General features: G+C 41.2%; 1 protein-coding gene across 1 annotated transcript in view; it reads right to left on the minus strand.

The window, feature by feature from the left end:
* Nucleotides 1-14238, minus strand: part of LOC120993456 — a 38033-nt gene extending 23795 nt beyond the window's left edge. The window contains exons 1-4 of the mRNA XM_040421959.1: nucleotides 14123-14238; nucleotides 11402-11587; nucleotides 8839-8926; nucleotides 4388-4563 (exon numbers count right to left, since the gene is read on the minus strand). Of these exons, the coding sequence (XP_040277893.1) occupies nucleotides 4388-4563; nucleotides 8839-8926; nucleotides 11402-11587; nucleotides 14123-14128 (456 nt within the window). The 5' untranslated portion in view covers nucleotides 14129-14238. The remainder of the gene's footprint in view (nucleotides 1-4387; nucleotides 4564-8838; nucleotides 8927-11401; nucleotides 11588-14122) is intronic.
* Nucleotides 14239-18283: the final 4045 nt, after the last annotated feature.

Raw genomic sequence — 18283 nt, forward strand, 5'->3', positions numbered from 1 at the left:
GTTCCGCTTGCTCCTTGAGAGCGTTCAGGCTGGCGTCAGCCACTAACGCTGCCTGAAACTCCTGACTGGACGAGGCCAGAATAGACGAGACTCCCAGGTCCCCTGTCAGGTCTGTCTCCTGGCCTCTATCTGATTCGGCAGCCACTTGGTCAGAAGGGGGAAAGTCATCAGAGCCCTGAGGGGCCCCTAGGGCCCCAGCACTCCCACTGCGCTGGTAGTGCCTGCTTCCCCTCGGCGTCACCAGTCCAGGCGGACTAAGACTGGCCCTCTGACATCCCAGTGGCGGAGGAACCCTGCACCTGAGGCTTCACCTGGCAGCCCTACTTCTCCTGGGACAGCCCCAACCTCATTTTCATCCTCCTGCCCCCTGCTTGTCCCCTCAGTAGCCACACCTGAGAACAACAGGTCCCCAGCATGCTTGCTGGCCACACCCTGGGGCCTCAGCACAGCTGGTGTGAATAACCCCCTCCCCCTTGAGGGGAGAGGCATACATTACATCCCACATCCCCATCAACAGGCATGTTATGAACAATAACAGTATCAACAGGGGTGGACATGACATCACATTCTGGGGGATCGGACCTTGGGGTGTCGGCGGCCACGTACTTAGACATAAGCCGCCTCAGGTCCGTCCCCAGCAAAACACTGGCAGGGATATTTGCTGTTGCGGAGGCCCCCTTTGGCTTCCAGTTGCGGAGGTACTGCTGTAGGTCCTCCGGGCAATTCCACAAGGACTGCTTTGTGGCAATGAGCTCCTTCAGCTGCTTGGACGGTGGTAAGTTCCAATCCTGTGGTCAATTGGTCGACTGCTCTCAGCAGGGCCCGCATGTGATCGGCCCAGCTCTGGGTAGAATCCCTCTGCAAACTACAGATTTTTTTCCGGTATGTTTCAGGGGTCAGGTTGTACTGCTTTACCAGCGCCTGCTTGATGTCCTCATAGCTCAGGATGATCTCGCTGGGCAGGTACCCGAAGATTTCAAGGGCTTTTCCCCGAGACGTGGCGTGAGGAATCTGACCCACTGGTCCTCCGGCAGCTGGTACGGATGGCAGCCTGTCTCAAATGCCAACAAAAGGTCTCCAGGTCCCCATATTTGTCCAGTAGGGAAAAGTCCTCTGCCCGCAGTTTGGGAATCCGGACCTCTGGAGACTCACATCGGGCTGGAGAGGGCTGCTGGAGTTGAAGCTGGAGCACTCGCAGCTGATGCTCACGCTCGGCCTGCTTGCGTCATTCTGCAGCTTTTGCTTGCTCGCGATGCTCTGCAGCCGCCAGGAGTAGCTCAGAGGCTGCCTGGTCTCTGGCCTGGAGACGGTCCAGGGCAGCTTGTAGGAGAGCAGCCGAGCCTGCTAGGCTGGGGGGGATGGGCAGGTGGAGTGAGGCCCACCGTGGACCTCACCTCCGGCAACTGGCTCCTTGGGGAGCTTTGGCTGTGCTCCCCCTCGGCTTGAATAAAGTTGCCTTCTACATCCTCTCGGCCCCCTATCTGGACTGCGTCCTCCCCACCATCATTCATAGCCTCGGCCATTTCCTTAGCCTTGCTTCGTGTGTAACTGGCCATCATTGCCACGGATGGTCACTGACACAGACTGCCACCTGATGCACACACACCTTATTGTATTTGCATTTAGACTGTCTAGTGTTGAGCTGATCTTAAGACTCCAGCGGCAAAAGCTACTGCTGGTCGTCTTTAGTGTCTGGGAATATGGGTCTCAACACTCACAAACACTAGTATCTCGATCCCACTTTGCTGCCACCAATATGTGACGGATACCACACCTCGTGCACGCTTGATGTCACCTACGTCGAGCTCACGAGACGAAGTATGGTCACTGGTTACCAAAGCATGACATTATGCCTTCCGGAGGAGCAGGTAAGGTCAGCTTGGTACAGTTTACACAGACACCTCCTGTCCACGCGGGCACAGAGAGGCAGCAAGCTGAGAGAGCCTTTTCACTGCCGCCGTGAAACAGCGCCTTCTCAGCCCAGGAAAACTGCCAGCTTCTCGTTTGATAGACAGGTGAAACTCAAAAAATTATAATATCGTGCAAAAGTCAATTCATTTCAGTAATGCAAATTAAAAGGAATTGCATTAATGCAGCTTAAAATTAGAATTTTTGGAAAAGGTTCAATATTCTAGGCTCAAAGTGTCACACTCTAGTCAGCTAATTAATCCATACCCCCTGAGCAAAGGGTACCTCAAAATTGTGACTTTGGAGTTTCATAAGCTATAAGCCATAATCATCCAAATTATAACAAATAAAGGCTTGAAATATCTCGCTTTGCATGTAATGAGTCTATCTCATATATTAGTTTCACCTTTTAAGTTGCATTACTGAAATAAATGAACTTTGCACAATATTCAAATTTTTCGAGTTTCACCTGTAAGCCCGGTCCGCTAACGGAATTATATAGGGTGAGAAACCAACCCGCGGTAGCTTATAACTAGGCCGAAACACGGACGTGGGGATTTGTGATCAGGGCTGCCAGTAAATGATAATTCATATTCCTCACAGAGGCCTTCACAGAACCGCTGTAGTTATACTGAGTATAAATTACACACAGATGGACACTATTTACTAAAAGGTGACTTCTGAAAGCAATTGGTCACACTGTATTTTATTAACGAATATCAGAGTACAGGGTATACGTCACACTTTTCAGAATTTTATTTATTAAAATTTTGAAAAACGTATCATTTTCTTTTCACTTCACAGATACTACTTTGTGTTGGTCTATTATATAAAATCCCAATAAAATACATTTAAGTTTGTGGGTGTAACATGAAAAAAAATTGGAAAAGTTCAAGGGGTATGAATACTTTTTCAAGGCACTGTACATATATCAGGCTTTCTATTGTCTTGAAATAAACATATTAGCATGTGAGATAAACCTTTGCCATAGGAGTCTAGAAGCAGGTTTTTCCTCTCTGCCCAATAAAACAAACATGCACACTCATTTAATTTGTATAACCACCCTTAGGCCTCATGCACACAACAGTATTTTTATCACGGTCCGCAAAACGGGGTTCCGTTGTTCTGTGATCTGTTTCCGTTTTTGTTTCCGTGTGTCTTCCTTGATTTTTGGAGGATCACCAGACATGAAGGAAAGTGAAAAAAAATCTAAGTCAAGTTTGCCTTGCAAATGATAGGAAAAAAACGGAGGCGGGCGCGGATGACAATCTTGTGTGCCTCCGTGTTTTTTCACGGACCCATTGACTTGAATGGGTCCGCGAACCATTGACCGTGAAAAAAATAGGACAGGTCATATTTTTTTGACGGACTGGAAACACGGATCACGGACGCGGATGACAAACGGTGCATTATCCGAGTTTTCAACGGACCCATTGAAAGTCAATGGGTCCGCAGAAAATCACAGAAAACGGAACAACGGACACGGAACACAACAACGGTCGTGTGCATGAGGCCTTAAAGAGAACTTGTCTGCAGAATCAAGCCTATTAAACCAGACATACTGCCTAGTAGAGATGATCCTGCTGATTAAAATGACACATCAGTTGCGGTTAGCAAGAAAAAAAGACTTTTATTCTTTATGTAAATACTGGCTTCAACGCACCAAGGGATGTGGCCAGCCACGAAAACTGGGAGCTGAGATGCACCTTAGAGACAGACCTCGCCCCTCAGTGCAAACATACCAGGCAATATGTCTAGTTTAAAGGGGTTTCTGACATTTTGATACTGAGGACCTGTCCTCAGGATTGGTCATCAGTATCCGATCAGTGGGGGTCCGACAACCGGGACCCCATCAATCAGCTGTTTGAGCAGGCATTTGAGCTCCCGTGAGCGCAAATGAAGCCAGAAATCTACAGCAGCTGTAAACTTCTGCTTGGGTGCATGAACTGCCAGAGGATGTGTCTTATTTATGACGAGGCCTGCACCTTGTCATAAATTAGGTGCATCCTCTAACAGCACAGGGATACATAGCTGGGCCGAAAATAAGCAGGGCTAACACAAACCCGGCCCACAAGTGGCTGTTTTAGACATTCCCAAGGTGGGGCTTATATGCTCTGATTTTACTAACTCAAATGTTGGTAAGTATGGGGATATTAAGACCTGAGCAGAAAGCACCATCTTCACAAATCTAACCCTTTAGAGCTATAGCAAGCCACACATTGAAGCGGATTGACAAGACTAGGTTACCTGGGTACACAACATTTTGTACATGTCTGGGAAAAAGAAAAACCCGGATTATTATTTGTCAAACATCAGGGTAATATAAAAATTATACTGCAACATCAGGTTGACTTTTGTACGACATTGAGCACCTATGATATTATAGGTTATCAGGCAGTAAGAGGAAGAGATCAAGTGTGGGAAGGTTGGAGTAGATGAAGTGGAGGCTATAAGTTATTGCATGTATGCCACATATTACCTTCTCTGTAAGCATCTTTATTTCTTCTTGTGAATCCTCAAGCTTTTGAACATATTCTGCTTTTAGTTTTGAAAAGTCCTTTCTTTGCTGTGAAATCTCCTCCTCAGCTTTTTCTAGCTCAAAAACAGCACTTTCATTGGCCTCCTGGAGGTCATTAATTTGATTTTTAAGGTTCGCTGTGAGAAAATATAAGGCACAGTGGTTTAACCCATTGTAATATACACATTCTAAAGTAGTGCGGACATACAGTAACACCATATTTTTGCTTCCTTTGTGACATTTTTTACAATGTTTGTATTGTCATTTGAAAGACATGCTTTAACCTTACTGATGTGAAGCATGTTTAAAGTGGACCTATACCCTTCCTGACATGTCAGTTTCACCAGCTATTTGCATTCCCCATATAATTACAATTCTGGAGCATTGACTCTATGATGTGTGATTCCTTTATCGTTCCTGCAGTTTGTAATGAAGGTATAGATGAGTGTTACTAGTTGGGGAGGTGTCCGTGCCCAGGTTGACCTAATCCAATCAGTACTGCCAGTGTCCGACTATGCTGGGACACTCCCCCCAAACTGGTAACATCCAGATGGATCTTCATTGCAAATGGCTAGAAATTCATTCATAACTTCTAGTAGGAAAAATAAAGGAATGGTACAATGCTGGTGACCCACTGGTTTCTGCAGAATCAATAGAAAATAAGTTAAATTCAACATATCCTGAAGTAAAAGCCAAGGCTAATGCAAACTCTATTCATTGCTTTCATGTGTGGGATTCTGTGTCCCAAAAAGACCCTCCATGCACTCCTTAATAATACCAAGGACCTCATAACTAGATGTTAAAGTGCCGAGAGGTGTCCTTAAAGAGAATATTTCATCAGAAACCCCCCTGTCCAACTGTTTGCATAGACACATAGCTGTGGTTTACCAGATTAAAGTGCTGTTTTTTTGTTTCGTTTTTTGTAGATCTGAGGCTCCGTTCCCATGATACTTTTTCTTAATATGTAAATTAGGCATTTGGTGCAATGAGGGTGTAACTATTGCTGTTGTAGCCACTAAGTTCCATTTATTTCTGTGAGCAGCACCTCCCTCTCAGCTTTGATTTACAGGGCCAGACAGTGGCAAAGCAGTGAGGGAGGGGCTAGCCACAGAAAGGAGTTGGGTGCAACAAGAGCAAAAGTGATGCCCCCAATGCACCAAAGGCCTAACTTGTACAATAAAATAATAGTGTCATAACTTGGGAATGGAGCCTCGGATCGACAAAACAAAAACAGCGTTTTAATCAGGTTAATCACAGTTATGTGGCTATGCAAACAGTTTGATAGGGAGGTCGCTGGTGACAGATTCCCTTTAAGCTACACCTCTGACAGCAGTTTATCTTCAGGAGGAACAAAAAGATCAGACGTTAAAGTTAAATATGCCCCATCTGTTAGGGGAGAGTAACACATACACACACACACATTAGACTGTTGGCTGATCCCACCAAAAATGGGGGTTTCAGCTGACAATTGACTAATGTAAATGAGGTCCTTCCAAAAAAAAAAAAAGCAACAGCACTCACCAAATGTAGAAATTTGCAGTTCTATTGTAATTTAAATGTCCACATGGGTCTAGAATGGGGGTAAATTATTACTGCAATGGTCATTTCTGTGGTATGTTACACGCATTATAGACCTATGTGGACATTGTAAGTTACAATAACGGACTGTGAATTTCTACATTTGGTAAGTGCCGCTGCTTTTTTCTATTTTCTATGGAGGTTTATAGATGAGCACCACCCTGGGAGACACGCCAGTGGATTGTTTGGTGCAAACGAGCAGATGCAGACTATCCCCCTCTTTAGTTTTGCAGTCAGTGTACATGTGGGCCTTAAGGAGTCCACAGTGTATCTCACAGTGGTCAGGTGTTCTCTGTGTTTGCAATGAGCCTATGCTTGCTGGGAACCAGTACAGTAAACAGGAAGGACACATCCTCTGCTCATTGTAAAAGATGAATAGGTACATGCATAAATAAAGAACTTCCCCAGCAATACAGATTACCCTCCTCTACAGCATAAGGGGCTAGACCAGGGGTAGGCAACCTCTGGCACTCCAGCTGTTGTGAAACTACAACTCCCATCATGCATACTTGCTCTGCTCTTCTAAAAACTCACATAGAAATGAATGGAGCATGCTGGGAATTGTAGTTTCACAACAGCTGGAGTGCCGAAGGTTGCTGATCCCTGGGCTAGACTGTACAGGTACTTCCACTTTAAACTGAGTTTAATTATTAAAGCATGCATATACAAGTTATCTTCGTTATGTTACTTACAGACTTATATATTGCCGCTGACAGTTTGATGAATGCAGATGCACATTCAAAATATATTAGTGCTCTATAACACATCATTTGAAAAAACTCAAATGTTCTGGCTGATAAATTGTTCCTTTCAGATTTAACCTCGTCTGGCCTCCTAATAGCATAACTAATTGCAAAATAAAGCAATCTTTGGTTTTATTAAGGAACGGATGCACTTTGTTCTGTCGCAGCTCACTTACTATTAGGAACAGCAAATTGTTTTAGAAACAAACTGTTACTTTAGTTATAAGTGATGGAGTTTATATTGTTAAGGATATTGAATCCAGTCCCAGGTATTTCACATTATATGTAAGTGAGATGAATGACACCTAGACACTTTTCTTTTCTTTGCTCCATTTCACGTCTGGTCTACATAGGCACTAATATTAAACCCCCAAAATGGACCAAGCTTCTAATGGTCACAACCCTTTTTCTAGGTACTTTTGAAAAAGCTTCAAAAACATGCCATGGACTCCATTTTTGTGGCATGGTATTTCAATATACAGTCGTGGCCAAAAGTTTTGAGAATTACATAAATATTGGAAATTGGAAAAGTTGCTGCTTAAATTTTTATAATAGCAATTTGCATATACTCCAGAATGTTATGAAGAGTGATCAGATGAATTGCATAGTCCTTCTTTGCCATGAAAATTAACTTAATCCCAAAAAAAACTTTCCACTGCATTTCATTGCTGTCATTAAAGGACCTGCTGAGATCATTTCAGTAATCGTCTTGTTAACTCAGGTGAGAATGTTGACGAGCACAAGGCTGGAGATCATTATGTCAGGCTGATTGGGTTAAAATGGCAGACTTGACATGTTAAAAGAAGGGTGATGCTTGAAATCATTGTTCTTCCATTGTTAACCATGGTGACCTGCAAAGAAACACGTGCAGCCATCATTGCGTTGCATAAAAATGGCTTCACAGGCAAGGATATTGTGGCTACTAAGATTGCACCTCAATCAACAATTTATAGGATCATCAAGAACTTCAAGAAAAGAGGTTCAATTCTTGTTAAGAAGGCTTCAGGGCGTCCAAGAAAGTCCAGCAAGCGCCAGGATCGTCTCCTAAAGAGGATTCAGCTGCGGGATCGGAGTGCCACCAGTGCAGAGCTTGCTCAGAAATGGCAGCAGGCAGGTGTGAGCGCATCTGCACGCACAGTGAGGCGAAGACTTTTGGAAGATGGCCTGGTGTCCAGAAGGCCAGCAAAGAAGCCACTTCTCTCCAAAAAAAACATCAGGGACAGATTGATCTTCTGCAGAAAGTATGGTGAATGGACTGCTGAGGACTGGGGCAAAGTCATATTCTCCGATGAAGCCTCTTTCCGATTGTTTGGGGCATCTGGAAAAAGGCTTGTCCGGAGAAGAAAAGGTGAGCGCTACCATCAGTCCTGTGTCATGCCAACAGTAAAGCATCCTGAGACCATTCATGTGTGGGGTTGCTTCTCATCCAAGGGAGTGGGCTCACTCACAATTTTGCCCAAAAACACAGCCATGAATAAAGAATGGTACCAAAACACCATCCAACAGCAACTTCTTCCAACAATCCAACAACAGTTTAGTGAAGAACAATGCATTTTCCAGCACGATGGAGCACCGTGCCATAAGGCAAAAGTGATAACTAAGTGGCTCGGGGACCAAAACGTTGACATTTTGGGTCCATGGCCTGGAAACTCCCCAGATCTTAATCCCATTCAGAACTTGTGGTCAATCCTCAAGAGGCGGGTGGACAAACAAAAACCCACTAATTCTGACAAACTCCAAGAAGTGATTATGAAAGAATGGGTTGCTATCAGTCAGGAATTGGCCCAGAAGTTGATTGAGAGCATGCCCAGTCGAATTGTAGAGGTCCTGAAAAAGAAGGGCCAACACTGCAAATACTGACTCTTTGCATAAATGTCATGTAATTGTCGATAAAAGCCTTTGAAACGTATGAAGTGCGTGTAATTATATTTCACTACATCACAGAAACAACTGAAACAAAGATCTAAAAGCAGTTTAGCAGCAAACTTTGTGAAAACTAATATTTGTGTCATTCTCAAAACTTTTGGCCACGACTGTACATGAAACCAATAATCGACCCTATAACTTAAAAAGGAGAGCTCAATTACTTACAGATTTCTTTCTGAAAAATCAGTGGCGAACATCGGTCCAATGAAAAGAATAAACCTTGTTCCTTTCTTTCTTTCTCAAATGTCATAGCCTGGAAATAAAACCAGAACAAGTATGATACGAGTCATATGTGTTTACCTTCAGATGGTGTTTCGTAAGCAATCTCTTTTCTGCAGTTATTAAAACGTTGTTGCTTCTTGAAGATCTGTTTGAGCATATGCACATAAGAAGCCCCCTATAAACCAGAGCTCTGACCAACATTTGTAGTTGTAACTCCTGGGGGCATACAGTGTCTCTTATGTAGGGCACTTGTGATAGGATCACCTAGGGTTATTGTGGCTGAAATGGGGCATCTTAACCTGGACACCTGACAAATGTATTTCTACAACTCTTGGGAGGGCACTATAACATGGTGGGAATGTGTGGTGATAGCTGTCATGGAGGTTATCTATTACTGCAATGAGTGTTTGTGTACCAAAGGGGAGGATCCAAAGATACCTAGACAGCAAACTCTGCACAGGGGAGTTGGCTAGTAGAAGCATTCATGATGGCCAGATAAAAAGACAGGAAAAATGAATGACTAAAATCGGAGAAGATGTCACCTTTGAGACACTGGATTTAAAGGATGTTAATTATGTCTCTAAGGGCCCATATACATGAGCTGATGCTCAGGGCAGTGATCAGGACCAGACTGTTTATTCCCAATCATTGCCGCTCATTCTCTGTGCTGTGCTACTTGGATCTTTAATTTCCATGCAGATTCATTCACATTGCTCTCTACACAGGGATGTGTGCTGCCAACAAAATGATGTTTTTAGGTCCCACATGAAAGATTGGATCACCTGATGAGCGCTCGCCAAAAAGGGCCCTATGGCTGCCCATATACTTCTTTTTTAGCTGAATACTTATTCGGCTAACAGCTATCCCTCTTGATTCCCTTATAAATTTGCACACATGCCAACATGAGTGACCCTGACATGCCTGGGCATCTGTCAACAGGAGAGAGTCAGGACACCTCGCCAAAATTGGGAGGTCCAGATGACATTCATCTAACGTGTATGGTAACCTTTACTATAACTGATCAGTACAGTATTTGCTTGTTCTGTGTATGATGAAAACAGTTGATAACTCTATGGCCCTATTATTCATTTACATTGAAATAATAATATTTGGATATGATGCAGATATATTATTTTACTATATAGTATTATTTAAACCCTACAGAGCAGAATTATTTAGTTACTATATGATCATTTAGAGGCAAATTATCTAAAAGTAGGACTCATGGGGAGCAGTTTTGCTCCATGCTATTTATATAGACTTATAAGTTGTCCCTCAGAGACTACTTACTGTATACCCTGTGCTATCTGCTCGCTATATTGAACAAATGCAGGCTGTGAATGCAAATTTAGAACCAGTTTCCATATCTTAGGAAATTTCTTCTATATAAAGAGGACTCCAAAGATTAATGCTATGGAGACAAGCATAGAAAAATCTCATCCTGATTCAGCAAAGAAGATCAAGATATGCATCTACTGTCAGATCAGTGACCACTTTACTTTTGAGTGTGGGAACGTAGTCACTGATGTGAGAAGTAATGTAGACACCCCAGGGCTCTATTATACCATGTCTCTAGTACTATTCAAGCCTGTCCAAGATCTAGACATTGAGCTACCCCTCTCGGCCTTCCCCTAGCAAACATTAAGCAATAGCATTCCATCTGTGACAACCCACATCATAGAATAGTCTATCTGGCCTTAAGATCCCACACCAACATGAAGTATCTGTTGAGGAAGAAGTGCCATGACTCTCTCCAACCCACTCTATAAGGCATTAAATTTGAAAGGACAGTGTCTCTTCATATAAATGCCCCTCTCCAATCTTAATGCGATATTCTTTTTATTAGTGAATTCTAAACATTGGTAGGATCAGGCTGGATCCATCTGCGGGCAATTGATTTGCGAGCCTAGAACAGCATTCTTTGTATACCAAGCGTGAATAGTGTGTCTTCCGTCTGATTATTACAAATCCCTAAAATGCAGACTCTGGGGTCCAAAGGGAAAAATCTTTGAAAAGCTTGTCTAAGGACACCAAGCACCCCTTGGCCAATACAAATGTAGGTTATGACAATAATACATCATGTGTAATAAAGAAGCATCTAGAATCGCTTCTCACCCCAACCTTATAGAGAAATACAGGGTTTTATGTATTAATAACAATTGTGACATGCGTAGGGCTTTCGGATAGGTTAGGGGTAATTGCTAAAATGGCATCCACTGTTCTGGAAATATGGGCCCAACATAATTTTACCACTTAGATTTGGAAGCAAATCCTTATGAAAAATATAGACTGCTAAAATGTATAAAGTATCACTTAATCATTGCTATTATTTGTCTTTTTTTTTTTTTTTTTGAGATTTTGCCTTTCAAAATCTGTACAGTGTCAATCCGTTTTCAAATATGTTGCTTTACTTATGTCCTTCATCTTAAATTACATCATCTCAACGATTAGCATTGAAAACTATCTATACCCTTCTTCAGAAGCATGTCAAATACATATAAATTACCTCCATTTCCCGCTGAAGTCTGTCATTTTCAGAAAGAAGATGTTGCCCTTCTTCTAGCAAGCGTATATTCTCACTTTGCACCTTCCTAATTTCTTTTGTGAGGTCATTTATTTTAAACTCCCGCTCCATGAGTATTGATTTCAGGAGTGATACAGAGATCCTCTGAGATCCATCCAAGTCCGCAGCCTTGAACCAACAAGAATTGATATTTTAATCAGTGTTGTGTTATCTTTAGAAGGAGCACAGGCACTTAACAGTTTAGAATAGAGAATTCACAAGAGTCTAATACAAGGTTTTAATGTAAAGTATTGTTCTACTGAACTAGAAATGTGATCATCTAAGGAAAACACTTAACAGCGCTGATCTATTTTATAAAAACTGATAACATCTTCTAAAACCATAACAAATCGTGCAATCACTTACTGCAAAATCAGTCTTAGGGTTGGTAAAGTGAAATTATACCCACTGAGTTGCATATAAAGTAGCAGATAAACAAGAAAGTTGCCAGGTTAGAATAAAAAAAGACGAGAGGGACATTCCTTTTAGTTTCCACTCGACTTATGTATTAGTAGAATTGAATGATCTACCCTATATAACATCTTTTGAGATGACGGCCCATTCAGAACCGGTGTTCCCGAGAGGATGACCTATGTGCATAGTATAGGATTGATATCTGTTGCAGAAAATAAGGTATAGATGAAAGATACTCTTCTCAAAGAAGCGGTCTTTTGGAGAAATATTCATACAAATCATTTTAGAGTTTACTTTTCTATCTAAATTTTAACCTGGTACTTAAATTCTCTAATAATTCTTGCACAAAAATAGATGTACCTACCAAAGGGTTTGTAGGTCTAATGTTTGTAGGCTGTTTAAGTGGTAATGCTGGTGAATATGTAGCATAGGACTCTTTTGTTTGTCTCCTTACAACTCCTGTTTCTTTAGTTACTGTTTAGCTACAGATATAGCGCTACCTACGTGCTGAGTCACCAAAAATGTTTTCTGCCAGATAGTAACACATATCCTTTATGATTTCTGATTTATTGATTCTTTTTTTATGAACATGGTTATGGGGGCGGCCATCTTGCCTGAGCTGTTCTTAACAATGGTGGATCCTGTCTTATTTGTCATTCTAATCCTGCCTGTAATGATACGACCTCCGTGTTTAGATAAGCAGGTAACTGCAGTAAAGTGATCTGTACAGACCAAGAAGTGGCGGCAATTATTAAACATAGTGGCCAGTGCGAAAACTGCAGGATTTTATGATTTTTGTTTAAATATATATAAAGACGTGGAAAATAAAAAAAATTTAATTCTTTAAAAATATATTAAACATTAAAAGATTATTTAAATAATAGGTCATTTTCTGATGACACATTCCCTTTAAGGTGGAAGAAGAGTGCTGTTTTTGTATAATGGCTCTTACAAAGCCAGTAATGTAGCTGGCTCATTAGAAATCCATCAGTAACAGCCATTGCAGCACTGATTCCTAATATTTGAATGCATATTTGTTTTTTCACCCTAAAGGGTATGCTTTTCAGAAACACAGAATAATAAGAGTAAATCTGAGTCCTTGCTAGTTGCCATAAGGGTTAGTAAGACAGCATTTCTATACGAAGATGATTTATTGGGAAGTATTGCATAGAAATGATTTTTAAATGCAGCATTGATTGATGGAGTTTATATATGGCTGCAGGGGTGGAGATGGACGCTCACAGGGTATAACTCCTGACAAGTGAAGCTTCTTGCCACTGTAACCACTGACCAAACTCTTGTATAGTAATTTCCAATCACTGTCAGATTTTATTGTCTAATTGTATGTGACCATTACAAAAGCATTTGATCCCTACTGAGACTAAACGTATAATGCTGTGCTCTGTCCAACCCTTTTATACATCAGCTGTATAATACTTTATTTGCAGCTAAAGCTTATCAAAATCTTAATGTTTTAGAAAGCCATATATTAATGCTTAAAGGAGAGCACTTGCAGCCACCAGCCAGGTGCATAAATACCTGATGGTCTTTAGGTGACACCCTGGGCATTGGCCCACCAGACAAATTTCCCTGTAGGGTCTATGACTAGCCAACCCCTGTTTAGGCCCATTTCAGATCACCTTAATACAGCCTCATATTAGGGTGTTGGCCACAACAGAAGAACAACACATAGGACCATTTGAGTTGGTTTGAGTTAAGTGCTGAGGAACCACTTGTCAGAGGCTGCAGTTATCATACGGATCCTAATATGATGCTGTCTTAGACTTTACTTGTTGTCCTAGTGACTTGATATGTCTGTCTGCTTTTAAACTGAAGGTGATATCCCCATGCTACTTAGCAAATGCTGTAAAATAATAATTGTTTTCCCTTTTTATAGAAGCGTCAACCTAGACTGGCCATATAGGTAGTGATTATCAATTATTCCCAATGACAAAGGGCTGAGCTACAAATCCAGACACAGTTCATGCTAAAAAAAAAAAAGGCGTTGTTTTTAGACAGAGAAGCAGATCCTTATTTTTAATCATTTAAATTCATGCAGAAATGCTCAGTGTATTATACGTCTACTCGACTTAGCTCTGTAACGTTCATTTGAATACAAATTTAAGGTATTTTAACATTCTCACATATATTATATAATAACTAATATATGTTTAAATCGGGACAATTCAGTCCCATGCCTCATCACAAGTATAATCAACAGGATGTAAGGAGCCATTCCCCCCACATTACCTGCATTGTGCAGTTTCAAGGCTTGCTGTCAGCATGCATCCAGAGTCTTTGTTCAGCATAGCCTTACGGCTGGAATGATTATGCAGGATTTTTGTAGACTTCACACAAAGAGCTCTGTGCAGATAGCTGCTGCTTCAGAAATGATTGACTGGGGCCTACCAACAGCAATCCCTGAATATCTAGGTCACTTAACTACAGTGGTGACTGGGCCACAGTACTTCTAGTAACATCTTTTTTCTAACTCTAAAAAAAAAAAATCTAAGAAACTTTACTTTTGCTGCTAGGGATGACTTGAAATATATTTCACTAAGAGCTGACACATACTTATAAATATAAAAGTAAAAAACTACTGTCCCAACCATCGGTAACAATCTATGACATGAACTGCTAAAAAATAGTCCAAACACAGTGGTTCTTTTTCGGCAATGTATTTACCTGAGACTTCTCAGAATCCACTCCTTCAGAATTGAAAAGGTTAAGGCCTAGCCCTTTTTCCCTCTGATAAGTTTTTGCTTCTTGCAGAAAGTGGTGGAGTCTTTCCTTGTTGGTTTTAGGATGTTCTGGTAAAAATTCTGATATTGACATTTTAGAATTTGAATCACCCATTTGGGAGATGGAATTAGATGTTTCAGGACAATTGGGTTGGCCGTCTGTTTTTTTCTGTCCCATTTGATGGCAGGAGGACTTAAAATGTATTTCATCACCCACAACATCATCAACAATTTCTTGGTTCTTAAGTTCACTTTCTAGGTCTAACCAGTTTTGATTTGGAGAAGAAGTTAGGACATCTTGGGACTTGCTTGCTTTGAGTATTGTCCACTCAGGGCTTTGAATGGAGACTTGAGAAAATATACTTTCACATGATCCACCAATTCTATACTTAGACTCCAATTTCATCCATTCTGTTTGTGCCCGATTGCCTTGTTTCAGGTCCATGCTACCATCTTGAACATTCTTTCCCACGGGTATATGATTATATCTACTTAAAATATATTTTTCTGCATAACTTCCTAACAAGTGGACTTCGTAATCGTTCAGACTGTTTGTGCTCTCAAAATGAGGACATGGAATTGCATTTGTTTCCATAGTCATAATCAGTTACAATATAGAACAATAAGCTCCTGAAAAAAATGAGAAAAACATATGTTAAATAGTATGGCATAGCAAAATGAGTCCAAATTTTTTTGCCATTAATACTTCAATATGCTATTTTATGATATATTGGATTGTATTCAAGCATTCTCATAGTGTGCCATATAGTCACAAACCATATGGCAAAACTACATGTAACCACAAAATGTCAAAACCCCACAAAGACAAGTTATAAAGATTCATTGACTACCACATGACATAGGAAGTAGGTAAAGCATTGCTTTCTTACATTGCATGTGGACAGAATTTTTTTGTGATATTTTATGTGGATTCCATATAGTTCTTTTAGAACATCTTGTTACAGTCACTTGAGATCTCCTCTAGCAGTTTTTCATTAATATGAAATTGTCTTCTGCTGATGTGCTTTTAGCAGCATACCCTACAAAACATATTGGTTTACATTTCAAAAAGTCAAAATTACATGAACTGTTAATCTGTGCTATTAATCTTATCACAGTTTGCTGCTATTAAATGCTTATGACATTGTCCCTGTTGTGTCAGAAAGATGTTGGCACATAGTTGTAGTCATTCAAAAACATTGACTAATCAACCTCTTGAAGTTGAAGTTTTATGGTAGCCATTAATGAAATGTGTGGGTTTCCACCCCCTGTGCACCTCTCATATTGGAATGCTTTTAAGAACTGCATTAAATTTGATGAACCATAATTAAGAATGCCCCATCTCCCCTGAAATAAAGGAAACTGTGTAAAGTTTCATTATACTCCGCAGCCAAGCCAAAAAATGTTCCAGTGAGTTTAAAGCTTTAAATAGCAATCAAGGTTGGATGAAGATTCACGGTGATGTTTTTGCTGATTTAGATATGTCTCACAAGGGGAAAAAGTCAGTTTAAAACAAACCCAGTGTTATTCATCAGTAATAAGTGAATAAATAAAACTTAAATTTTCTAATATATCTTATATGGGGAAAGTGGAATCTGCCTGGCCTCGAAGAGATCGCTAAATCAGTACTACAACCTCTTCATTCTCAGGATTTGGTGGCATTAAGGAGGAACGAATTCATTTGTAACAAACTAGATTGGTTCCGAATTTCACAAAATTCATTCCCCAAACGAATGTGAAACGTTTGCAATTCGTTTCAGACAAATCTCATAAAATGGCATGCAGTGCCATTTTGCTATGAGAATCATTAGGAAAATATCACAAGGGAGGAAGAAGATGAATGCTCACATGACACTTGGAGGAAGTGAGAGGAAGGCTTGCTCTGATTGGCTCACAGGCTGAAACACGGCCTAGATCAGCCAATCAGGGGGGCAGCAGTCGTGCCTGTGCAGAATGAGCAGAACATTATTCTGCTGTGTACTTTCGACCTGGCAGGAAGCTGTGCAGTGGCTCCGCCTCTGCAGACTGAAAACTACTAGCTAGGGACAGTATAAAAAGATTATGGGAGAGAATATTTGGTAAATTAGGGTATATTAAGGGGTGTAATCAGGGGGAGGGAGTGAGAACCGGTCACTTTCAGGTGTATTTGCTGGAAGGTTACTGGCAACTCATCTTTTCGCAACTAGTTTTACATTACAGATTTCTGCCAAAAAGTTGGGGAAAAATATTCCTTTCACAACTGTGTTAGTAAAAGCATACTGCATCACAACATCTAGTACAAGATGGGTCATGTACCATCACTTTTTCACTGCAAAAATATTGCAAGTGCTTTAGTGAACGCATGTTATTTTGTGAAAAAAGTGTTTAATAACTCTATTGCATTTCATATCTGTAACGCAAATTACAACTGTGTTAGTGAAGGCATACTGCCTCACAGTGTATAGTTGAAAAGACATGTAGTATATCATCACTTTATTGCAAGAGTTTTAGTAAACGTATGTTATTCTGTGAAAAAAACGCTCAACAATTTTGCAGCATATTACAGCTGTAAATCGAATTACAACTGTATTAGTGAAGCATACTGCACCACAGAGTATAGTTGAATAGACGTTTATCATCATTGCCCAAAAATTGCATTGTCACACCTGAGTGAAGGGATGATATTACTACATCAAAGCGTGTAGTTCAAACACGTTACACTGCTAAAACTTCTATTATTTCCATTGTAAATGTGTACAGTGTGTTTGTGGAAGGGTAGAAGTTCAGGACATTTAATTGCACCTCTGTCTTTAAATTTCAGAATAAACCTGTGACTTTGCATAGGCCTCATAACATAATGTCTGGAAACTGAAAGAGTGCAAATGAAAGATCCAGGCCTCGTCATCCCAGACACAGAATGTGGGTATCAGCACCAGCCATCCATCCATTAGTATCAGTAGTAGTAGGAGGTCACAGTTATTCCTGGCTCCTGAAGGGCGCAACATTATTATTGAGGACAAAGTGGATGAGATTGTGGACTGGATGGCTCACTCCTCCCCTCAGTCACAGCAGGATGATGTGGAAGTCACGTCTGAGTCTGACACCATACTGTGAAGCCATGGGTCACAGCACTCCTCCTGCTCCACCTCCCTGAAACCCCAGAATAGCCTTTCAGCTGCATCCTCTCTGTCATCACTGCTCCCCTAGTGGGGTGCAACAAACCCAACCATGCACTACGGGAGATAGTCAAGAGAGTCTTCCTGTTCATGAGTTGTGTAAGAACAGTCTGTATTTGGACTGCTATGAGGAGTGAGTTCAGGGGGAGGCTGTGTTAGTGGTGGTAATAGTAGCAGCTGTAGCCACGGCGGTGACAGTAGAGACCATGGTAGCGACAATGGGGGGTAAGGACTAGGAGCTCACAATGACATAACAGTGTCTGATAAAAGTGGTGGGGTGGGTGGGTACTCTGATAATGATTCTGTGTTGGACAGGACCTGGGAGCTGATCAGGATGCTGTGAATGAGGAAACATAACATCAGAGGAAGGTGGTGGCAGTGTCAACAATAAAGAGCAGAGGTAACATATGGCCAGAACCTCCCAAAAAAACTGACAGGACTAAATCTGCTTCTATTGCAGTCAGCTCAGGAACTGATGATGCTGCCCAAAACATGCCAGGCCTAAGCCAAGTTCA

This window comes from Bufo bufo, chromosome 3 (genome assembly GCF_905171765.1).
Source record: "Bufo bufo chromosome 3, aBufBuf1.1, whole genome shotgun sequence".
In the NCBI taxonomy this organism is placed as follows: Eukaryota; Metazoa; Chordata; class Amphibia; order Anura; family Bufonidae; genus Bufo; species Bufo bufo.